Source organism: Galleria mellonella, unplaced genomic scaffold (genome assembly GCF_026898425.1).
Source record: "Galleria mellonella isolate WM207_F2 unplaced genomic scaffold, CSIRO_AGI_GalMel_v1 utg38, whole genome shotgun sequence".
Lineage (NCBI taxonomy): Eukaryota > Metazoa > Arthropoda > Insecta > Lepidoptera > Pyralidae > Galleria > Galleria mellonella.
The window spans coordinates 5282485-5307940 of record NW_026442090.1 but is presented as its reverse complement, the minus strand read 5'-3'; the positions used below and the strand labels follow the sequence as shown (position 1 = coordinate 5307940).

The 25456-nt window shown below is 39.2% G+C and overlaps 2 protein-coding genes across 4 annotated transcripts in view; both read right to left on the bottom strand.

Annotated features, from left to right (window-relative positions):
* Positions 1-967, bottom strand: part of LOC113522890 (protein Wnt-11b-2-like) — a 29008-nt gene extending 28041 nt beyond the window's left edge. Inside the window, exon 1 of the mRNA XM_026908731.3 lies at positions 667-967. Within this exon, the coding sequence (XP_026764532.3) occupies positions 667-743 (77 nt within the window). The 5' untranslated portion in view covers positions 744-967. The remainder of the gene's footprint in view (positions 1-666) is intronic.
* A 4499-nt stretch (positions 968-5466) lies between these two features.
* Positions 5467-24471, bottom strand: LOC113523017 (transcription initiation factor TFIID subunit 6-like). 3 transcript variants are annotated; one of them, XM_052897753.1, is made up of 12 exons: positions 24001-24471; positions 21798-22086; positions 21311-21462; positions 20946-21125; positions 20328-20497; positions 18520-18679; positions 10894-11066; positions 10375-10571; positions 9653-9771; positions 9262-9339; positions 8539-8730; positions 5467-7954 (listed from the first exon to the last, which is right to left on the bottom strand). In XM_052897753.1, the coding sequence occupies exons 1-12, from the start codon at positions 24235-24237 to the stop codon at positions 7853-7855; spliced, it is 2049 nt and encodes a 682-aa protein (XP_052753713.1). In that variant the 5' UTR covers positions 24238-24471; the 3' UTR covers positions 5467-7852. The 3 variants fall into 3 exon arrangements, with proteins under 3 accessions (XP_052753713.1, XP_052753714.1, XP_052753715.1); XM_052897754.1 differs by having other exon boundaries at positions 8548-8730; XM_052897755.1 differs by lacking the exon at positions 8539-8730.
* Positions 24472-25456: the final 985 nt, after the last annotated feature.

Here is a 25456-nt window from a genome sequence, read left to right as displayed (position 1 = left end):
TCGACTACTTATGTATATCTCATTATTATATTGGACAATTCAGACTTAATAATAATTTTATTGTTAAACATATATATATATATATATATATGAGTTAAAATAGTTTTTGTATAAGCCTACTGAAATATTTTTTTTTTACTTTGTACTTATTGATCATTAACATCAAATCCAAAATGTCCCTATGGGCGTCACTGTGTATTGTTAATAAAACAGAAGTTTTAAATTAAAAGGAAATTTCTAAAGTTGATATAGGTGCAAAATCAAGGATCGGCTAGGGGTAAAATCAACAAATCCGTTGGCTACTTTTTTGAGATTCAACTAATATAGGCCCATATCAATTATTATTTAAAGGAAGCTCCTTAATTTTTAAGCGTTTTTTTTTTATTACTCTTAGTAGATACCGAGTTAATTAATAATAATACTTACCGTACCTTAATATTTATTTTATTTTACTGTATACAATAAACATACACATATTAATTTATTAGAAAAATCTTAAATAACAATATTGTTTGAAGAAATTTATAAATTTAATTTGATTATAATATATAAGACAAAAATATATATGTATGTATATATTTTCCTAGAAACAATTGTTTTAATTTTAATTAAATTTTGCAACTTTTGCCATAGAATAAAACTAGCAATAAAATAAAATATACTTACAGCCATCGAATCGCCTCTGTCGATTGTGGTAAAAATATAAAAAAACAAACTGATAAAAACACAATATAACCGCGCATCACAAAATACTTTTGTTCATTTGTCTTTAAAAAGTTCACTGTAATGAAAAAAATAAATAACAGAAATTAACGCGGAGAAACTTGCGCGAGATATTTGGCGCGAAAAAGTGAAGTTCGAAATATTTCAGTAGCGAGCGTAGAAAGATTGAGCGCGCTCTAGCTGCGTCTGTAACAGAATGTCGCCCAAGCGATCACCGTTTGGGATCCATCCACTCGTGGCCAGTGGTCAGGCAGACAGAACGCGCCGCCGCCGCCGCCATCGGGACTGACCCATCAAAGATCAAGCGAGACTTGAAAGTTAGGAAACTCGAAATATTTATGTTTTTAATGCACATGAGAATTTACCATTATTCATTTTTGCTTTCGTAAGATAAAATAGAATTGTGTATATGCTAAGCAGAATATTTTGTTTAATAGTAGGTTTTTTTTTGTGGAACGTAATCTTATATATGTATTATAATTATTCTAATATGATACCACACGATTTTGTAAACGCTTTTAATTTTTCATCGACGAAAACGACAAAGGAATAACAGAACCAACTTTGTACAATTCATATATTCTATTTCTTAATATATCGAGATCTCGAATTTGAGTCGTGTCTTGTCATGCAATGCTTCAATTAATTTTTAATTAAATGAATAAATATAAAATAAGCGCAAATTATTACCTACCCAAGTTTAATTAAGTTTCATGAATATTTATTCCATCTGCGTTGAAAATTTTCAATCATTAATAAATTTATTACAATATAATATTCATATTTTAATAATATTTTTATTTAAAACTGTTTTAGTATAAATAATATATTTATACTAAAACAGTTAAAACTAAAACTTTAATAGCCTAATGTTTAAATTATGTATAAACAGTAAAATAAAATACATAACGGTAATTGCTATTCTAAAGCACTGTAAGTATCAATTTTTTTGTAATTGCCTACTAAAAATATATAATTTTTTTATTATACCACAAACGTTTATCATTAAATTTAAATAAAAAAAAAAAAACTATCACTGTCTCAGAGAGGTTTAATTGTGAAAGGCAAAAAGTGTCACAGCTCCAACTCCCGCTCTATACTTTCCCCTTCAGAAAGGCGTAGCGAACGGACCGGGCGGGCGGGCGGACACGCGCTCCCCACGCAAGCGGTACAACCCACTTATCAATTCAGTCGAGTGGGCATTCATTCATTGTGAAGTATTGTATCTATTATACGCGGATTTGGTGCTTCTTTACCCGTTCACATGCTACAGTAGTTGTAATTGAACTCTTCAAATCATAATACGATATATCCGTAAAGAGAGTCGACGGTGTCTATTTGAGTCAATATATTATTTACAACTGAGCTTTAAAATATTACAATAATTTTATAATATTTTGACAATGGTTTATTTTATTACATAAAAATTGAATTACTTGAGCTATTAGTTTTCGTTGGTGGGTTACCCGTTATTTTAATGGATGATAATGAAATGGTAATCCCGCCCACGCTAACGGTATACGCTGGCGGGGCACCAGTGAGGGGTGATAGGTGAGAATGAAAAGGCAAGCCAGTTGCCCATCGTAATGAATGCACCAAGAATTCAACACGATGGTTTTTAGGGGGAACCACGTGGAGGTCAACCTGTCAGGGTATATTGTTAGAAATGAGACTGGTAGTCCGCTTTACTGACAATCCCCCCCCCCCCCCGTTGATGGGGTACCAGAACTCATCAGGAATTAACTACGATAAATACTGAGTAGAGGAAAGGAAGGGATTGTTATTAATGCGGACTACACATTCCATTGCTAGCAATATACTCTGTCTGGTCGACCTCTATGTGATCCCTCCTGGGAACTATTGTGCTAAATCCCAGGTATATTCATCATGATGTGCTAACTGGCCTGTATTTTTCATTCTCACCTGTCATCCCTTACTGGTGCCCCGCTAGTGTATTCCGTTAACGCGGGCGGAGTTATCATATCATTTTCACCTATTAAAAAAAATGCCGAGTAAAGGTCGACTTGACAAAACATTTGCTAGCAATGGGGCTGTTGTGCTCATTGCTAATATTTTTTTTCTCCCGATTAACGGTTTGTGAGTTGAGTCTGCGTCCAAAAACAAGCTTTAACCATAAACTATTTGTCTAAGTAGGTAGGTTAGAATTTTTATTTTTAAAAATAATTTCAGTTTACGTGCAAATAATCATTCTAGTTTGGGTTGATTTTCTTTATTATACCACTGAGTATAGCAATTGCAAACAAATTGACAACTCACCTAGTGAAAAATGATAAGAGCACTTCTTTTTATAGAAGGTTGTTTCAAAAAACTAATCTTTTTTGAAAACTTTTGCCGAATCTATTGTACGTCCATCTATTTTTTTTTTTTATTTTTATAACACTTAATGAGTTTTATTTAAATATCTATGTAGGATATTTAGTCCAACTATAATATTATATAACAACATTTATTAGTTATGAGAAACTAAACAATGAATATTCGGGGACACGGATTTGAAGATTAATGATTTCGTACAAGTCTTCAATTCTGAGATTTGTACATAAAGATAAGTGTAGATATCTTTTATGCTAATCTTAAATAAAAAGTATGAAACAAAGTTTTATACTAAATACATTATTTTACATAATTATAAAGCTTTTCCACTATATTTTAAATACTTTTTAAGTGGAGTGTTGCCTGTACAAATCTTAAACCCATGTCGTGAATATAAATGTAATTTATTTTTTCTTTTTCGTATCTTTATTGTAAAGATCAGTGTGAATTAATATTCCAATAGATTAAAATTAAAATTATTATAAATGTAGTTTATGATAGTCTATTTAAACATTAATTTTGCTAAATTATCTTGTTAAAATAATAGATTTAGAAGGTTTAGAGAAATGGCGTCTTAGAATCGGCGTCGTTTGTTATTCATTGCGTAAGATGCGACTAACATTCCAAAAGGGAGTAAATTTTTTATGTCATTACTGTATATAAATGCCTCTGACCACTGCAATTGAGAAGATATTCATATCGTAAAAGCATTTATTAAATTGTTCCCTTGCTGCATAATTAAAATTAAGTTAAAAATAATAGAATGTGAATAATCAATAGCGCACAGACATTTTTTCGTTAACATCACTATCTGTATAATTACTACACACTCAAGTGGTGTATCTGATACATAAAACATACAGTTTTTAAGGTAATGAAATGACGATTTCAAATGCATTGAAGGGAGTCAGTGGAGACAGGTGTCTCGGGAAAATATCTCTAAAATCTGACTGCGGTTGCCAACCCGCCTGCCAAGCGTGGCAATTACTGGCAAAGCCTCCCAAGAGGGAGGTCTATGTTTAAAAGTGGACGCATAATGGCTGATATGATGATAATGACTGACTAGAGCAGAATAGGATTAGACCTCGAGACGAATTGATATTTATATCTAAGTCACAAGTTTAACCTCATATTTAATACTGTTCTTAAGTTTTGTATAAGAGCTCTTGGATACTAACTTAGGGCTCTTAACTTGGTTCAGAGGCGTACTATGAGAATTGTCGACTTCCTGTGCTTGCAGGTGGTATAGAGCCCCTTAGTGAGGCTTTGCTTCCCTTTGCATCTTATACCGTCTATTATATAACTGATTGTTTTGAAGAATTTTCGATATGATATCTTTAACCATCGCACCGCTTGCCGTCGACAAGGAAATCATCATGGGTGAAAATAAAGTAGTGATCTCGTCTGCACTATTGGTATCCACTGGCGAGGCAACAGTGAGAGATGATAGGTGAAGATGAAGCAGGTCAACGGCCCTTCGTGACGAATTTAACAATTATTAACCACGATGGTTGGGGGGAAAGGGATTGTTAGTAATGAAGTTTGAGAATCCCATTGCTAGCAATATACCCAACCAGGTCGACCTCCCTGCGGTTCCCCCTGAAAACTATCATTATTAATTCCAGATGAATTCATCATGATGGGCTAATTGGCCTGTTTTCATTCTCATTGATCACCCTTCACTGGTGCTCCGCCAGCGTATCCCGTTAGCGCAGGCGGAGTTACCGGTCCATTTTCACCCATCAAAAAAAAACTACGATGGTTTCCAGCGTACGTGAACCGGGCGAAATTCAACCTAACAGGATACACATTGCTACAAATGGCGCAATCAGACCCCATTACTAACAGCCCCTTAAATATATGTAGTTTCAAAGGAGCTTCAACACTATGGAATCAAATTTTGAAAAAAAGGCATAATAAGGTTTCTTAAGTCTCAGCAACGCCCACATGTCATCACTGATAGGAATATCAGTGACGCAGACTTCCATAGAATACAGTAACTTATTAATTAATTAATTTATTATCTGACATGTTTGCTGGCGACCATAGTACTATACAAAAATAATTACCATAACACAAAATTTTGATACCTATATTTACTAGTTTAAGGATAATTAAAAAAAAATATTTTATAGAAGTCAAAAATTAAAATTATTATGTAGTAAATATTATTTGTAAAAGAAAAACAACTAAAAAATTTGTAAAGTTAATTCGAAATATCGAACATTGAGGTATGGGTTAAATCTTTAAGAGGGATCCTGGTATAATTAGAAATTTACCTCCAAATTTCTAGCTGGAAAGAAGACTGTAAGATTGCAAACCAAAAATCAGTTTAATAAAATGTTTATTATGATAAGTATATAATTGTTTTCATATTTCTAAGGAATCAGACATTAAAATGAAAAACGGTTTTGGTTTAAACATAATATATTGATCTTCAAGAGATACTTAATTCTTAATGCAACGAAAAATGTATTAACATTTAGACTTTTACGCTGCACGTTTTATTGTTTATAAGAAATGGGAATTAACGCGATCATTTAGGTGAACTATGATATATGACACGATCTGTATGATGTGTGGAAAATGAGTGAATAGAAGAAAAAAAACTTCTGCCTTGGAAATGGAGCCATGACAGCGCTACATCCTCTACTAGTGAGCACGGACAATGTAACCTAATTGAAACTTCGAGATAAGTCAGTTAAATTATCATAGTTTAGCTAAATGACCACGTTAATTCCCGTTCTTTATAAACGATAAATATTTTTCTGTATACAACAGTCTTCATTCAGTCATATTGCAAAATATAGGAGGTTAAATTACTAAAATATTAGAAGTTCGAAATATGATTTCAATTTAATATGTATTTATATATTTACCATTCATATTATAAGTGAACCTTATTACATAAATTTAAATAACGAATTGTATTTATTTTTAACCGACTTCAAAAAGAAGAAGGTTCTCAATTCGGTTGTATTTTTTAATTTCTTTTTTATGTTTGTCACCTCATAATTCATGATAACTCCGTCAGTTGTAAACCGATTTGGATAATTCTTTTTTATCTTAAAGGATATGCTTACAAATTGGTCCCATAAATTTCTTAGCAAAATTGGTTCAGCAATTTAGTTTTTAAATATAAACTTCTGGTCTATATTCTTGCCACAATTGAAGCCGGGTTTTTTTGGAACACAATTTAATTATTATCCGCGACTATATCGTAGACAAAAAAAACTAATCAATCTAGTTAAAATATATATTTAGATTAGCTTTTTGCCCGCCACTTCGTACGCGTGTATTTATAAGTAAAAAGACCAATTCTATATGGCGTGCCAGGATAAAACCTACACGTATTTTTAAGTTAAACCATTAGGAATACAATGATGAAAATCGCATCTAATTTGGTGCAGTAGTTTTTTATGTTGCTGGAAACAGACCATATTACTAAAACGTATTGTTTTGGCATTGGTTTCATTAAGACCCCCTCACATTAATTTTGCATAAATATCGCCCATGTAGACATTGTCTGGTTACAATTTTATTATATTAGTAAGTAAAGATAACCGAAATCGAATATCGCTTTGATTGATATGTCGAACCTTTAGAATTGAACTAACTCTATTAAAATTAAGAATCTTGAATTTTAAAAAATTATAAAATGTATATTGTGATTCTTGAATTTAATAATATTTTCTATTCAGTCTTAATATAATTATTTGAAGTCAAATAATTTTGTTACTATTGATAGTTCAGGACAACACCTTTGCTATATATTTAAAATATTCAGATTCGTTTTATAAATATCATAAAAAAAAATAGATTATACAGTTTTTTGTTATTAAAAGGTATTAAGATACAAGTATGTAAATAGTTAAAAACTTAGATAAAAGTATGTAGATTACTAAAATATTAATTCATTGATAAATCAGACACCAAAAAAAAAAAAAATATATATTTTAAAAATTACTCAAACAATACAAAACGTCACAGTATATGTAAATATAGGAATTAAACTAACCCAATTGGAAAGCGCCTCTAAAAATTATAAAAAGAGTTGTCAAGAATGACACTTCACTAAAGATGAAGGTTCCGGGAGGGGTACGGAAAATTAATTGATTAGAAAAGACAGAACAGTTTATATCTCTTTATCTAGACTAAAAAGGGATAATTTTTAATTACTACATTAGATTATTCCCCCAGGTTCATTCTATACTATCATAACACTTAAAAAGTAACATTCTGAGTTGAATCACTTCATTTCTAAAGGTGCGATGTGTTTATATTATTTTCGGAATGATATATAAGTATTTAGTATCTTAATATAAAAAAAAATAATATATTGGAACACAACAGTATCCAAGTACAAAGAAATGTGGTTTGACGATGTAATTTTATTTACTTGTCATTAACACAAATTACAATTAATTTTGAATTTATGTACAAAAATTTATAATATTAATGCGATAAATATCATTAAAATGAACAGTAATGTTTTGTAATTTTAATGGAGTATATCAATGAGTCCATAGGATCAGTTGATGCAACAATATATCAAGTGCAGCACCATTCAGTATTAATACATATAACATATAAAAATGTATATGCTTTTTCAGAGGTTATCTAGCCAGTTACACAATGTATGTCTTAAAAAAATATTTATATTATAAACAAATCTTATGCAAGTCATGGATCTCCATTAAATACACGCAAATGCATGCAGGAAAAGCTGTGGGTATTATTGCGACTTTTTCCTAGTGTACTGCTTGATAATGGTGACGTTTAGGGGGCGCGGCCGTCAGGCGAGGTGCGACAAGTCGTCGAGCTCTGGCGGGGGTTGCGGGGCGCCGCCGCCGCCGCCGCGGGTGAACACCGGCTTTGCCACCACCGACACTGGAGCCTGTATCAAAACTAACTGTTATGTCACATTCAAACTAAGTCTTTTTGCGTTATTTACAGTTTTAAATAATGTATGAATGATAAAATTAAAAACAAACCCGTAGTATAAAATTGTTGAGAAATAAAATTACTTACGTAAGAAGATAAATTAACATGATTTTTTTAAATACATAAATTGAACATTTGTGACATACAGTTTAAAATAGAACAAAAATGTAAATTTTTAAATACTGGTACTATGTGAACTTCAAGCTTATCAATTTATTTTTGTTTAGATACCATTACATGTCCAGTGTCATTCAGTGTCTGATAAGGTTCATAAGAAATATTGAATTGCGAAAACATGATCTATATTAAAAAAAATCTAGTTTAAATTATTTAACATTTAAATTTTTCTATGCACAAATAGCTGCAAATTGATCGGAATTAACAGCAAGTTGGCACTGACCTATCTCGAGTTTGAACCTGTTTTAAGGATGGTAGTTGGGAAGACGAAAGAATACTCCAAGGTTCGGATAAATGATGTACACTTGTGTGCAACATGGGTAGCATTCACATCTGCCACCACAGATATCAGATACCAACCTGACTGACCTGGCTGGCGGAAGAGGCGACAGCGGGCGGGTGAGATGCGGTTTGGACGAGCGGGGGGTGTGAGGGGTGCGCGGCGGAGGCGGGGGCGGAGGAAGCAGGCGGGGCGGCCTGCGGCGGCATTCCCACCACCACCACCTTCTGCGGCGGCGCCGCGCCAGCCGGCCCGCTCGTCACCACCACAGACTATGTACCGGCAAACACATGCATAGTTGCACACACGCCCATAACCAGTCTACTACCACAATCTAAAGAACTCTTTTCTACCTACCAGTTGTCCACTAGACCCGTCTACAGAGAGCAGTGCATCCTGAATTGTCATGTAATCATTTTAACTATACCGGAAGCATCAGACAATTGGTTGTCCCTTATACTGTGCTACTACATACTGCAAATTCTTGAGATACAAATATAAGAATCATGAAGGTAAGAGCAAAAAATCCCAGTAATTCCACTACCTTTCACCCTTCAATCCAGATCATACCATGTAGCAACAAACAGCTTGCTTGCCTGTTGTCGGCAGTACAGTAATAAGTAAAATTGGTACACATGCAGCTGACTTTGATAAGAAATAAATGAATTCTTATTTAAATAATTTCATGCTCAACTTGTATTATCTACAATGTGTTTTCATGCAATTTTTATTTTTCAATTCACTTACATTCAAATTCCCTAAAATACCGTCACATAGAATATTCGCATGTGCATGCGTTATACCTGAACATTTTGACTCCGGACGATGGCTGGCTGCGAGCTATGCACTACGATGTGGCTGGCTCCGCTCGCTGGTTGAGCCTGTTAGAAAAGTACTTTTAATATTATCATCTATAATAGTAACTAAATTATGGTATGGTATAAAAATATTATATATTAATAAAATTATATATAAATGAAATAAAATTATGCTCGCATAATTTTATCTAATTCGAAAACGGTAATCTTTCAATACTTTATCTATCACTATATATTATAATTCATGCAATAACGATTACATTATACTTGGATTATTTATACTAATTTTTTATTGAATTTACGATAAACTTTCTAAATGATAAATTTGATTAAAAAGTTACGAGGATAAACGGAAACAAATAATTTATTAGCTGACCTGTGGAGGTTTTTGCTGCGAGGCGACTATTACAAATTTTTGTGGCGGCGGCGTAGCAGGAGCCGGCGACTGCGGTGTGGGTGACGCGCTAATCACCACGTTACGGGTCGCTACAGTCTCTGCATATAAAAGTAATTGGTTAATTCAAGACAAAATGTAATTATATAAAAATGAAAAGGTATATAACAAAAATATACAGTTAAGCCAAATACTATCATTGGTCGATGTAGATGCGGTGGTCCGATGCTCATTTCACAATCTTGCGAATACAATAAAATTTTAACTAAACAATGTCTTTACATGAGAGATATTTAAAAGAAATTGATATGAGGGATCTTAATAAAAACAATAGAAGCCAAAACAACATTTTTTAGCAATTTCGACTGTTGTCTGTATATTTGTTCTGGTATCACGCAAAAACTACTGCACCAAATAGAATTCGGCTTTCACAATTGAGATCTTGAAGGAATAACTTAAAATCTGGTGATATGTTTAAACTTGATATGCTATATAAAAGAGGACCATTTCATTGGTTTTCGTACTTCTGAAATCCACGAGCACATAAGAAGTAACAGGTAAAAAGTTAACTTAAGAAAAGAAAATGTGAAACATTCAAGAGGAACCCAAGAGGGATTCAAGAGGGATTCCTTTGAAGTAGACTTAACAAGGTGCATTCAAATGTACATGTATATGTCGATCGTAAAAGGTAGTAGAAAACTAACCAACAGTTTTGGTGGAAAAAGTGTGCGAGTGTGATTGCAAGGGCGAGGGTGAGGGCGAGGGCGAGGGCGCGGAGGGCACGAGCGGCGGCGTGCACGTGACCACCGCCACGGCGCCTCCGCCGCCGCCGCCCGCCGGCGACGACCGCTGCTTCGCCACCATCTGCACCAGGCTTGGCCCCAGGTAGCCGTAGTCGCGCCTGTGCAAACACAAGAGGTTAGAGATACTATACCCGAGATGCGATGATATTATTCAAATATATGTATCATATATATTAAATATAATTATATATTATAAACTTTTAATATTCTTTCTGAAACTGGTTCTTTATCAGATAAATCTGATCAATATGATAAAAGATTTTTTTAATAATAAGTGTCACACAATCGTACCAATCGCCTTGTCCTCAAAGAAGGATCACTTGTGTTATATGGAACCAGACAACGAACATCTAAAGACACAACTCAGTTAAATACTTATAGAATAAAAATAAAACCACCTCATTGGAGTGTAGGGCTTACTTGTATTCTTCAGGTAGGTCGGGCGGCTGGCGTAACTGGCGGACGACGGGCGCCAACACTTTGAGCAGTTGTTGTTTGAGGTTGCCGGCCGCCTGTCGGTCAGCGCCGCCCAGGCCACTCAGTGCGCCCTCCACGCGCTCGCCCAACCACCGGACGCGTGGCAGAATAAACACCTACAGACATAACCATCATCCATATATTATATATAGATCAAGAGAAAAGGGCTTGTTGTCTTGTAATAGAAATAACCAACCAAATAACCCAATGACAAATTTACAACAAAACATTATTTAACAGTATCAACAATGGCCAAATGTATCATGACCAGTTGCGAATACAGATATATGTACATTAACAAGAAACACTTTAATATTAATCTTGTGCGGTGTGGACTGCCGCACGGTGAGCGTGGACTGTAGGGGCGTTGGTTCAGGCTGGAGTGAAACACAGGGATTACTATTCTGAAGCCTCCGGTACCGTCTGAAGAGAGTATTTTTTCTTCTTGTCCTATTTCTTCTCGAGAGTGTAGTGCGTCGCTGCTCGGAAGCGAATGCCGCTCGACGAGAGGCGGCCTATCTTTATACCCGCCCGCTCGCACGATAACATTTCCAACTCGCGTTAGCGATCTGTGCGAGCGGGACGGGGCGAAAATGAACGAGACGCGTGTCTCTTCAGATCGGTACTCTATAGCGTCTATTTATTGCAATTTACAATTTCTTAATTCTATTTATTGTTACAATTTTTATTTATATTCGTAGGTAATAATGACAACACACAAAGGAATACTTTATTTAACTTACACTATCTTAAATCTATGCAAATCTATATAAAATAACAGAATACAAAACGATTAACTAGGACTTAACAACTATAAATTACGATATATACAAATAATGTCGCGAACATAATCTCCCGCCGCAGCTCTCGTAGCTGGAGTTAACTCGTGTTCGCGTCGCTCGATGTCGATGTGGGCAGTATGATCAGCTTCTTAGTGGGTCGCCGTAGAATGCCCTTGTTCGTCCGCACGTCGACCGCTCGAACCTCGCCGTCTGGTCCAGGGTAGGTCGCCACCACCACGCCTCGCGGCCACGTGTTGCGAGGCAAGGTCCCATCAGCTATTAGGACCAGGTCGTCCATTTTGATGGCTCCGTGTGTAGCTCGGGGCTCCCGCCGGTGTTGCAACTCGGGTAGGTACTCCTTCACCCACCGGTTCCAGAAGCAGTCAGCTAGCCTCTGGCTGGCACGCCACTTCTTGTGTCCCGCCGCGTCGCTCTCGGTGAAGCTGCCTGGCAGTGGGACGCGCGATGGACCGCCCAATATGAAGTGATTGGGGGTTAGGGCGCTGTCGTCGTCTGCCGATGTCGACACGTGGGTTAGCGGTCGGCTGTTGAGGGTGTGCTCGACTTCGACCAGTAGAGTGTGGAGGACCTCTTCCTTGGGCGCCCGTTCGTTCAACGTGGCGGCTAGTGCGGTCTTCACGCTACGCACCAGCCGTTCCCACGCACCTCCCATGAAGGGTGCGCTCGGGGGAATGTAGCGCCACCGGATGAAATGAACTGATGACTCTTCTTGGATGGCTTCCTCGGCTGCTTTCTTCAGTTCGACGTCAGCACCTTTGAGGTTGGTGCCTTGGTCGGACCATAATTCCGTGGGACACCCTCTGCGGCTTATGAAGCGCCGCAGGGCCATTATGGCGGAGTCCGTGCTGAGGCTGCCGGCGATTTCTAGGTGGACTGCGCGCGTCGTTAGGCAGGTGAAGAGCACTCCGTATCGTTTCTGGTGAGTGCGGCCCACTGTCACGGTCATAGGCCCGAAGTAGTCTAGGCCGGTGAACGTGAACGGTCGTTGATGATGCGCCAGCCTGCTCTGTGGATGGTTGCCCGTTGACGGCTGCGCCGGTCTTGCTCTTCGTAGGCGGCACAGCTGACACCTCTTCAGTTCACTGCGGACGGCGTGTCGTAGGCGCAACACCCACAAGTGTTGTCGCACCTCGTTCGTGGTGATCTCGAAGCCGCCGTGGTGAAGTTTCCGATGCACCCATGCGATGTATAGGCGCAGCCAGGCGTGGTTTCCGTCGACGATGGGGGGTTCTCGTTGCTCGGCTGACAGATCGGCGGCGGCTGCTATTCTCGATCGAAGTCGCAGAATGTCGTCGTTGTCTATGACGACTGACAGCTGTATGAGTCGACTGGATGACGGCAGCTGTTTCCCTTGTTTCAATACTGCGATTTCGTCGCCGAACGCCTCTTGTTGTATCGCGCGAATCCATAGCCGTCGCGCGCGATCTAGGTAGTGTGTGTCTATGGGGATGAAACACACAGATGGACTATTGCTGTTCTTGATTTTCATCTTCGTCTTCTCTCTATCGACTTTCTTCGTGCGGGTCCAAGTGGGGTCGGCGCTCTCTTTCTTCTTGTTTCTCTTTCGGATGGCGGTGCACCGTTGACTGGTCGGTCGCAGGAGGTCGATGAACTGCAACACCCGTGCTGAACTGCGAACAAGTTTCAACCAATTAGAAAAACGTGACGGATCGGGTAATGCTATAGACAACTGCGTCGCGTTCTGTAGCTTGTGTACGCGTTCTTCTCCCGTTTCCGCTTGACTATCGTCGCTCGTACTATCTTCACGCGGCCACTGCTCTTCGGGGAGGTACAGGAAGTCCGGCCCACGGAACCATCTATGCTGCGAGCCGAAGTCCGTCGGTGGGTCGCGTGTGGCGTCGTCTGCTACGTTGTGCCGCGTCGGTATCCATCTCCACTCGTTCGTCTTCGTTTCTTCGACGATCTCGGCGACTCTATGCGCGACGAACGGCTTGTATGCGCGAGGACCGGTGCGTAGCCATGCGAGCACGGTGCGTGAGTCCGACCAGTATACTCGGCGAGCGGGCTTCAGGTCGTGTTCTTCGACTGCCGTGCGCGATAGGCGACACCCGAGGACGGCCGCTTGCAGCTCCAGTCGCGGTATCGTGGTCACCTTGCTGAGTGGGGCCACTCGTCCCTTTGCCGCGATCAGCGACACGTGGACCTCGCCGGTCGCGCTTACGGCCCGCCAGTACACGGCACAGGCGTACGCGTCCGAGCTGGCGTCGACGAATGTATGCAGCTCCGCTGTATCGGCCGTGGCTACCTCCGGGTAGCACCGCGGCACCTCCAGCGCGGACAGCCGTCGCACGTGGTCCATCCAGCTCCGCCAGGCGTCCGCTTCCCGTGGTTGCAGCTCGGTGTCCCAGTCGATACCGGTACGCCACGTCTCCTGCAATATCTTCTTCGCCTGTATGGTGATGGGAGTGGCGAGGCCCAGTGGATCGAACAGCGACATGATTGCTCGTAGCGCTTCCCTCTTCGTCGGCGTCTGTTCCCCGCTAGCTATCTGTGGCGGAAGCTTGTGTCCGTTGAAGTTGAAGCCTAAGGTGTCTTCAGAAGGTCGCCATACCATCCCCAGTATCTTCTCTGCGTCGAGTTGTACCACGCTGTCCCCGCCGGTGTCGGAGAACGCGGCGCGCACTTGATGCGAGTTCGACGCCCACCGTTGGAGATAGTAGTTGGCTCGACCGTGGATCTGTACGACCTGTCTTGAGACGCGTACGGCTTGCTCTTCCGTGTCGAAGCTGGCGAGGTAGTCGTCGACGTAGTGGTTCATGACCACCGCCGTTGCTGCCTCCGGGAACTCTTCCTTGTACTGTTCTGCGTTCTTGTTCTTGACGTAGATCGCTGTACACGGTGACGATGTTGCGCCGAATATGACACTCTTCATCCTATATTCCACAGGTGGACCCTCTCGTCGATCTCCTCGCCACAGGAACCGTTGCATGTCCCTATCTTCTTCCCGTATGGTGACCCGCATGAACATGTCCTTTATGTCCGCCGTGACTGCCACCCGTCGTTGCCGGAACCGCATGAGGACCCCCCGTAGCGATTGAAGTAAGTCGGGGCCCGGCAGCAGCATGTCGTTCAAACTGATGCCCTTCGTCTTGGCTGCTGCGTCGTGCACGATCCGCAGTTTCCCCGGTTTCTGCGGGTTGATGACGGCGAAGTGTGGCAGGTACCACACCCGTTGGGAACTCCGTGGCGGGGCGACTTCAGCATACCCGTTCTTGAGTAGCGTGTCCATTTGTTGTTCATACCTCTTCTTAATTTCTTCATTCTTGTCGAGTTTCCTTTCGACCAGTTGGAGACGTCGCATTGCCGATTCGTAGTTGTCCGGCGGCACAGGGTCGTCCTTCTTCCATAGTAACCCCGTCTCGTATCCTCCCGCCGGTAACGGACGAGTTTTCTCCTCTAAAATGCGTAGGGCGCGACGTTCCTCTTCATTGTAAGACCTCTTCGGTGCGATTCCCAGCGATTCGAGCGCGAAATGTTGCTTCATCATTTCTTCCATCGATTGTTCCTCTTCATGTGTCGTCACTATGTGGCTGATTCTGTGCACCTGCTGTCTTGTCCTGCCGCGACTCGTACCGTGCAGTACCCATCCCAGGTCGGTGAGTGATGCGACCGGCTGCGTGTCGGATCCTCTTCTGACTTCGTGGGCCAGCAGTAGGTGCCAGTTGTCTTGCCCCAACAGTACCGTCGGTTTGCCCTCTTCATAGACCAATTCCCTCTCTATGTCTCGTAGATGTGGACAGCCCTTGATGACGCTGCGCGGTACCGACTGCGGTGATAACTGCAGTCTGTCCATCGTCCGTGCCCCCACTGTGTATTCTTGTGAATTCCGCCCGCGGATCTTGAAGTGAACACGCGTCGATTGAGCTGCGTTGATCCGTGCCCCGGCCACACCTTCCATGTAGAATGGTGCGGGGGGACCCGTAGCACCGATTCGCTCCGCCACCGTCGTCTCGATGATGGTGCAAGTCGACCCGTCGTCCAGTAGCGCGTAGGTGTCGCACGTTCCCGTGGGACCGGTGACTCGTATCGGCAGGATCTTCAGGAACGCGATCTTGTCGTTTTCCCTTGCCGATGCGGTGACTGCGGCGGACTTGTCCTCGACGACGTGTGTTGTTACTTCATTCTCCGGCTGTTGTCGCGTGGTGTGCAGCAGAGGGTGATGAGTCTGCGTGCACTCATCTACTCCACATCTCTTGCTCTTGCAGGCGTGGCGAAATCTTCTTACTTTGAGGCAACGGAAACACAGCCTATGAGTCTTCGCTAACTCCCATCTCGCCGATGTGTCTGCTTCCTTCATCGTCTTGCAGTCCGATGGAGCGTGTCCCTCTCGTCGACACATCGGGCACGGTGGTGTAGCGGGTTTCTCCTGCGTCGTGTATGTCTTCGCCGTCTTCCTAGGAGCGGACTCCCGCCGGTCTTCGGACGGTATATCCTCGGCGGGGGCGAAGTTTCCACATCGTGCGGCGGTCCTTTGCAGGAACTGAGAGAGTGTTATGAGGTCCGGTTGTCCCTCCGGTTGGTCGTTGGCGAAATCGTAGTACTTGAAGCGTAGTACCGACGGCATCTTCTCTGTGACGTTTCTCACTATTTCTTCATTGTAGAGGTAGTGACTCTTGTTCAGCGCTCGTATCGTGGCGACGACGTTCTGCACCTTGCTTGCGAAGAGGCAGACGTCTCTTGCGTTGTCCGAGAGTCGTGGTAGCGCGCGGAGTTTGTTCAGTTCGGCTGTGACGAGTGCTCCAGGGCGGCCGAACCTCGCGGCTAACATCTTCATTACTTCTTCTGCGGTCGTAGACCCGACGAATAGGGAGCGTGCCGCGTCCTTTGCGGCCCCCTTCAAGCTTCTGCGCAGTCTTGCTAGGTTCTCTTGTTCTGTGAGTTGACTTGCGCTCTCTTCATAGGCCATCTTCCATGGTAACCACTCGCTCGACGATCCATTGAAGACTGGCAACTCGGTGACTCTTGACGCTGTGGAGGGCAGTATGTTGCGAGCGGCCATCTGCATGGCGATCGCAAACTCATTACAATCGATGCCCACTTTCAGCACCGGTTCTTCCTTCTTCATCGACTGCATCGCTGCTGCTATCGTAGGCATGGCGGCATGTGGGTCAACGTGGCGTGCGTGGTCCCGGTGAAGTGCGTCGCTGCTCGGCTGTGGCGGCGGCGCTCTCGAATCCTCTTCAACGGGTCTCGATGGGACGAACCCCTGACGCTTGCCGGTGACTTCTTCTATCTCTGGTACATGCGGCTCCATCGTGAGTGCTAGCGTGCTTCGATGAACCCAATCCGACGTTCGTTCTCTTCTGACGGTAGCGTCGTCGTCTTCTATTTCCTCGTCGTCCTCTGATTCGGCTTCCAGGGCGGCGACACGTGCAGCAGCCAATTCCACCTCCTTTCGAAGTAGCTCCTCCCGTGCCTTGGCCAGAGCCTTCTTCTTCTGCGAGGCCGTGGTGCGAACCGTGCGTGCCGTGCCGTGCTTCGGTTCCTTCTTCCTTGCTGTCTCCTCTGTCGTTCCTGTGGCTTCGGTAGTCTCCGTGGCTCCTGTGGTCGTCGTATCGCCGGACGTGTTCGTAGTCGATGTGGTGGCGGCGGTAGACGACGTGGCAGCGACAGAAGGCATTCTGACAGCCGCAGACGACGTGGTGGCAGCAACGGACGGCGTGGCAGCGACGGACAGCGTTCCGGCGGCCGTAGTCGACGTGGCGGCGGACGTTGTGGCTTCGGTGACGGCGACTTTTTGTTGCGACGACTTCATGTTTCTCGTAGTCGGCATTTCAGCGATCCGGCTTCAGAATGGTCTTCCTCCAGCGATCCGGCTTCTCGATGTACCAACGGTGTTCCTCCAGCAATCCGGCTTCTCGAAGGACCACGATGTGCGGTGTGGACTGCCGCACGGTGAGCGTGGACTGTAGGGGCGTTGGTTCAGGCTGGAGTGAAACACAGGGATTACTATTCTGAAGCCTCCGGTACCGTCTGAAGAGAGTATTTTTTCTTCTTGTCCTATTTCTTCTCGAGAGTGTAGTGCGTCGCTGCTCGGAAGCGAATGCCGCTCGACGAGAGGCGGCCTATCTTTATACCCGCCCGCTCGCACGATAACATTTCCAACTCGCGTTAGCGATCTGTGCGAGCGGGACGGGGCGAGAAAGAACGAGACGCGTGTCTCTTCAGATCGGTACTCTATAGCGTCTATTTATTGCAATTTACAATTTCTTAATTCTATTTATTGTTACAATTTTTATTTCTATTCGTAGGTAATAATGACAACACACAAAGGAATACTTTATTTAACTTACACTATCTTAAATCTATGCAAATCTATATAAAATAACAGAATACAAAACGATTAACTAGGACTTAACAACTATAAATTACGATATATACAAATAATGTCGCGAACAAATCTATTATAATAGGAGATCAATCATAAAGAATTAGGTAAAGTATCATTTATAGAATCGTAAAGGTCAAAAAGTCTGTACATTAGAGATTTTGTCCAAAATTTGACAGGTTAAAAATGAGCCATGAATTAATTGTACTTAAATATCATTACGTAATTGGCAAGCAAATACGTGTGTTAATTGTGACTATGCGCGAAGTCACAAGGTCAACCACTGTATATAATAATAAATACCAGATAAAAAAAAATATCGACGAATTAAAAACCTCTTTATGAAGTAATTTTTTTTATCAAATTCCAAAACTTCGGCGACAGTTTGATTGCAATGCGATACCATACTAAAATTACCTTCACAACCTCTGGACCTAGTTCAGCTAATCCTTGAACTGCACCATATAGTGATGCAAGAGGTGTTTTCTCTGATTCCTTCATAGTCGTGACCATAGACGGCCCCACTCCATTTTCATTGTTCGTTTGTGACGGACACTGCAGAGCTTTGGCAAATAATCTATAAACAAAACAATCGTTTTAAAAATATTCTTTCTACTTACATGTATTTTACGCTTTATTCTTCACAATGTGAGTAAATTGAACATATAAAGTACATGCTTTTAATACTGAACAAGTCTGATTTTTTTTTTACAACACAGGGTGCAAACGAGCATGCGGCTCACCTGATGGTAAGTGACTACCGCCGCCCATGATCACCCACAACACCAGCGGCATTGCAGGTGTGCTGCCCGCCTTTTAAAAAGGAATATACTCTTTTCTTGAAGGTTATGTTGTCGTATCGGTTCGGAAATACTGCTGCTGGAAGTTGATTCCAAAGAATGGTTGTGCGTGGAAGAAAGTGCCTTGTAAAACGCACGGTGGAAGACCGCCACTCGTCCAGATGATTGGGATGAAACTTTAGTTTGTGGCGGGTTGTACGGTGGTGAAAATCAGCAGCAGGTATCAATCCGAACAATTCCTCAGAACACTCCCCATGATAAATTCGGTAGAAGATGCACAGAGATGCAACATCTCTGCGCAGTTTCAGTGGGTCAAGTCGGACAGTAAGGCGTTGACTATCGATAATTCGAGCCACCCGACTTTGAATGCGGTCTAACGGAAGGAGTTGGTACTGTGGCGCTCCTGCCCACAGGTGAGAACAGTATTCCATATGCGGCCTGACTTGGGCTTTATATAATTTCAGGCGGTGTTCTGGCATGAAATATCGTCTCACCCTATTGAGCACTCCTAACTTTTTGGAAGCTATCTTAGCCTTCTCCTCCAGATGACCGCAAAACTGGACGTCGCAAGATCTATGTACACAGTTTCAAGTGACCCTAATCTAAAGGTCCATCATTGGAGGTTTATAAACATTTTTTTGTTTATGCAGACTAGAATTGTAAACAAACAGACCATCTAACTAATAGAAAGCGATAACCGTCGCCTGTAGTTATGGATATCACAAAATACTATGTGATGTCCAATACCCCTCATACATTGCAATTTTTGAGGACTAGAATGTTATACCTATTTAACCTTGAAATTTCACTACCATATACCACCCTTCAAACCGAAACACAGCTATCCAAGCACAGCTTCGCGGCAGAAATACGATAAGTACCCAAACAGAAGATTTTTATACAGTTACTCCTGGTAATTACTGTAAATTACAAAAAGTACCTTCAGGATATCATAATGTTTATTTTAGATAAAGTCTAAATATAATTGTATAGTGATTCATAGGTGTATTTAAAATGAGAGCCGGGTGGACCATGCCCACCTTAGAATTGTCCACTGTCCCCATTCTAGGATGCGAGAGTAGATTCGTAAAAACATATGTGTATATATGCATTTTTTTTAGGGGGCCAGATCCCCTCTGGAAAATAATGCTGATTATGCCAAATAGTTAATTGTAAGTTTCTTTTATGCATCTTAGTATGGGAAACAAGCTGACAGCCCACCTAATGGAAAGTGATAACCGTCTCCTATAGACATGAGCAGTACTATGGACATAACAGAGTATACTGTTTCGAAATATTATAGGGACGAGAGAAATGGGAAAACATACAGAGTGAAATTCGAAAAAAATTTTACAATTGCTAGATTATAATGGTAAATTATATATTAATTCTGGAATTACGAGTACAATACTTGCTACTGCATACCTAGTCACCCTGGTCTGCAAATTATTGGTAGAAGTGTTAAAAGTTTTGCAGATTTGAGCCATGAGTCGCGAGGCGAAGTCACGCAGCGCCCAGTGGTTGTCCATTTCAGGTCGCAAGCAGAGCTGCCGCGACACGATACACGTTGACACGGACGGAATCAGTTCGTGTAACTACACAAAACAAATACGAGTACATAAATATGGAATAAGTTTATGAAGTAACTTTTATGGGCACAAAATATAAAAAGGTTAGTGAAAGTATATAATATTGCATAAAAAGGTATAAATATGTATATTTTAGCAATCATTGAATTAAATTAAAATGAAATAATATACATATGTATATCAAACTCAAACAACGCAAAAAAAAAATCAGCAGGTCGAGAAAAAAAGAAGATATTTTTTTTTACTTTTTTACAACTAAAGAACTCCTTGGAATATTAGGAATATTACCAATTGTTATTATGATCAATTCTGTGTATGTAATAGAGTGATATAGAAAAGGACTTTTTATCCTAATAAACTATAATAATAAATATATTCCAGCAACTCAGATGTTGCCATAGCCAAAGTCAGTATTAAATATGTTTTTTTATTGCTAAAGTATTGAATTACTTACATATTTTTCTAGATAAAGTGACTGGTTATCGAGCAAAGCTTTCACCATTCTCATTAGATAAATCAGTAGAGCCAAATTATTTTGCACTACATTTACTTTCACACCTTCCGAGATAAAAGTGCACATTCTTGGTAACATCTCATGAAGTCCAGGGTCACACGCTAAGGACTGCAGTGCCTCCTGTTACACATAATAAATAATAAACTGTAAGCAAAAGTTAAGAATATAATACATGATTTATTTTAATTAAATTTACTGTAGAAATTAAACATCAGTCAAATCACCCACCATTATATTAATTTATTTTTTTGAGGATTCAAAACTGAAATAATACTACTACATAGATAAAAACAAATAAATTTTACCGCTCTACGGCCTTCATCACTGCCCACACAAGCTTCTGTAATCTCCTTGTAATATAATTGCTGTTCGACACTAAGCTCATGGGTCGCCAGCTGTTTTACATGTACTGATTCTGAGGCTTTCAATCTAGCTGCTTTGCCACACATTGGTTTACCTGCATGGAAAATATAATTATTGTAAAAATTGTGTTAAATCTACTAATCTATTTGCCAGTAGGTTATTATTTCTACCTGATAAATCTCAAAGTATAGTATCCTTTCAAAAAAAATCCTTCCAAATAGTTAATAAAGATGCAATTCTTAGGTAACAAACATAAAAAAATACAACTAAATTTCATTATATATATATATATATATATATATATATATATATATATATATATATATATATATATATATATATATATATATATATATATATATTCAGATCCTCCTTCTTTTTTGAAGATGGTTAACAAAATTAAGCATTCTTAGTATTCTTATACAATACCTGCAGCATCCTTATTTGTGGGCTTATTGAGTTTACTGATTGGATCAACAGATTCAAGTTTTTGTATTTCCTTTGTCAGTGGTGGAGGATTTTCTGGTACTGTCGGCTGCACTCCATCCACACTTAACCAATGTGTTCTCACTGATACATCCAATGGTACCTTTGGTGGGGGAGCTGATAATATTTCTGATAGATCAATTTCTTTCTCCTCAATAAAGTGAAGTTCTCTGCCACCACCGGATGCAAATCTAAATGGTAATGAATCTGGTTGTAAGAATCCATATTGTGGCTAAAACAAAAAAAAATCTATTAAAGTTTAAATATAACACAAATAGTTGAAATTTAATCCAATTAAAATTAGATGACCTCAGATGCTAAATTAATGTACTTTTATGTGGGGTACCCAACAGGACACAACTAGTCCTACTAATATTATAAATGCAAAGTTTGTAAAGTGGTTTAGAAAGGGTTTAGCCAGATAAATATGTCGAATCTGCCCCCAAATGGTAACCTATATCGAAACTTATGTTTTAATATCTACTTGGTGTACTAACACGATTTATGTATATTTCGCGACCAACTATCACCTTGACCTTGAGATATGAGAAAAAATAGCTGTATGCATGACTATTATTCAAAGTAATATATCTCAAAAACTTATTAAGCTAAAGATGCGAGACCAATGCGAGGTTGTAGGTTACATTACAAATTATATCATATATTTTTTTAGAATTTTTACAAGATCTTTTTATATAATAAAATAAAAAAATAAATAAATAATAATTTTGTTTTTCGTGTTATTTGAGACTTACAATCACGAAAATAATATATGTCATGCTTCTTTATATGCTCTATAATACATAAACATTTATATGGACCTGAACATGATTTTACCTAACATGCGGACAAAATTGTAAACAAACATATTTGGACTTGTTATCACGTTATTTATTGTATGGTTTACTAACTTCGCATTATTGGTATTGCTCTAGAAGATAACTTATGACTTTGACTTTTTTTTGTATTTAGTTTCAAGATTTTAAAATTAGTGACTGTTAAACCTAATGATTATTATGATATTAATAATTATTATTATAATTATTAATATATTATATAAATAATTATAATAATATACATATTAATATAATATAGTAATTGTAATGTCTGATAAGTGTAAAAACTGTAACAAGTATCTTCGTAAGATTGTTGGTTATAAAAAAAGTTATAAAAACTGAAAAAGAAGCTGAAGTATTTAGTAATAGTTTAAATAAAACTGTAACAGGTAATGATATATTCCATAACAAGTGTCGACTTGACAATTTCAATTTAACAATGTATAAAAGTTGATAAGAAATTGTTTATAATGATTTATTAAATCTAAATACAAATTAAAATTTTTTTTTTCAAATTTTTTTATTATACAACTTTGAATAGCAAACAAGCTGATGGCCCACCTAATGGAAAGTGGTAACCGTCGCCTATAGACATGAGCAGTACCATGGACATTACAGAGTATACTGTTTCACCCATGATACCCTCCATGTGTTGCCATTCCTGAGGACTCAGGTGTTATTCCTCTGTACCCAGTAAATTCATGCCATATCCCACCCTTCAGGATTTTTTTTCATGGCAATGGCTAAGTAATGTACTCTAGGGTTTGAGTATATGAATACACTCATTGAGTGCTAATTACACATGGAAGCTCTGTTCAATTTGAGGACCCCACACCCTTGTCATCTTCTTGTATAACAAAAGACAAACAATAATATAACAAAAGTAAAAGTTTGTATGTTTGTTACTCAATGATATTCAAATGATTTAATTTGAATCACATTTGGTACAGAAATGGACCATATCCTATTTTACCACACAATCAGCTTTCCCTTCATTAATTAACATAAAGTATTCTTGTTAATTAATGATGCAGCTGTATATAAGGTATTAAATGTGAGATCTAAGGCCCAATTCAAATGATAGTGCCAATCAATTGGTTATTATATATAGATACCTATTCACATTAAAAGTCACAATCCAGTTCTAATTACAACCAGTCTAAAGAAAATTAGTAATATTAAACTTGAGAGAACCAAGACCAGCATTATAGCACAAATATAATTACATTGGACCAGTAGAGTGTGACTGGCGCTATAATATAGATCGTACCTAATGCTTAAAGTACTTTGTTTCTATTAAAAATAGTTACCTCAATATTCTTGGATTTTATAGTGTGATCTATATCGGTGATGGATAACTTCTGTCGTTTAGAGTGGTGCATAAATTTCATAGCATCTTGTAGGATAACTTTGAGACGGTAGGTAACATCATCTGCCAATTCTTTAGCGGCATCGTCTCCGAGACTGCCTATTCCAATACTTTCTGCGATAACTTTCATAGAATCAATAGATAAAGACGATCCGTACACAAAATCCGAATCGCCCATTTTATTTATTTACAATGATATATTTCATTTAATGTAGTATTTGTTCCTTCAGTATCAACAGAAAAAAAATGTCTCTACTATCCACAAATTGTTTATTGACAAAACAGTTTATTATTCAATTAAATATAGTGTCTAAAAATCACTATTCTCCTTATATATATTTTTAATTAGTTTAAAATAAAAGAAGATAAGTAAAACACTGCTTACAGTATAGCTAAATGAATGAATTGAAATGGTTGACGAATGACATTTTAGACATATGAATGACGTTTGTCATGATGTGTACCATAAGTAACAAAGTAGCTTTATAAAATTTCATAAAACCAAAGATTAAAGACCTCATCAAATATAATTACTAGTATTTGCCGTGGTTTTTTATACGATGCTTTCTAATGGCGCTATGATTTCATATTTATTTAGATAGAACATTATTTAAATAGAACAAAATGTAAAAAAATAAAACTTGACTTTTATCATTTACAAACAACTACCTATATGTTTTTATGGTAAATCACAACTTAATTTTTCTTCTACAAACGGCATTAGAAATGGTTTTAATTCATAAACCTTTAATAGAGTCATAATTAAACTATTAAATGTCGCGAGTCGAGCGTGTAAATGTGGCGTAAGGAAGTTCAACGTATTCCTTTTTTTAAATTCATCCTTTCATCTTAGCCAACATTAAGATAACAAAATGAATGTGACCTAACTTAAAAATATTCCCTATTCTTATTGGAGATTAAGGAACACAGATTCCTTAATCTCCAATAAGAATAGGGATTATTTTTAATTGTCCAGAGACCACATGGACCATCCATTTACGTAACCCACTGACCTGAGTAATCAATTCGGTTTATAAAGAAAAGAGCCAATTCCTAATTTTTTAAATTGATTTCAACTTTTTGTCGTTTCAAGCGATTTTTCAAAGAAGGATTTTTTTAATTCGTCGTTTTTTTGTAATTATATTAAATGATTACACATTGTTAACGCTAAATTGATTTTCACAATTTTTTGTATCTACGAAACATGGAGTCCATCGCTCTTATAAACAGTGAAATGTTTCGTGTTGATTTCATGTAAATATATAGTAGATACTTTTTTATATATTAATTGATGAAATTTTTTTTTTATGGTTATTTATATTTTTTTATAATAAACCCAACGACTTTTCTAAAAGTTTATTGATTAACGCTATGCTGTGGGGTAAATGAATTTTATT

Excerpts from the sequence above, each read along its gene's own strand:
- LOC113523017 (XM_052897753.1), bottom strand. The coding sequence starts at position 24,237 with ATGGGCGATTCGGATTTTGTGTACGGATCGTCTTTATCTATTGATTCT. Across the intron at positions 10,572-10,893 it reads GACCTACCTGAAGAATACAA|GCGCGACTACGGCTACCTGG; the intron begins GTAAGCCCTACA and ends GTGTTTGCACAG. Across the intron at positions 8,731-9,261 it reads TCCGGAGTCAAAATGTTCAG|TCTGTGGTGGTGACGAGCGG; the intron begins GTATAACGCATG and ends GCCGGTACATAG.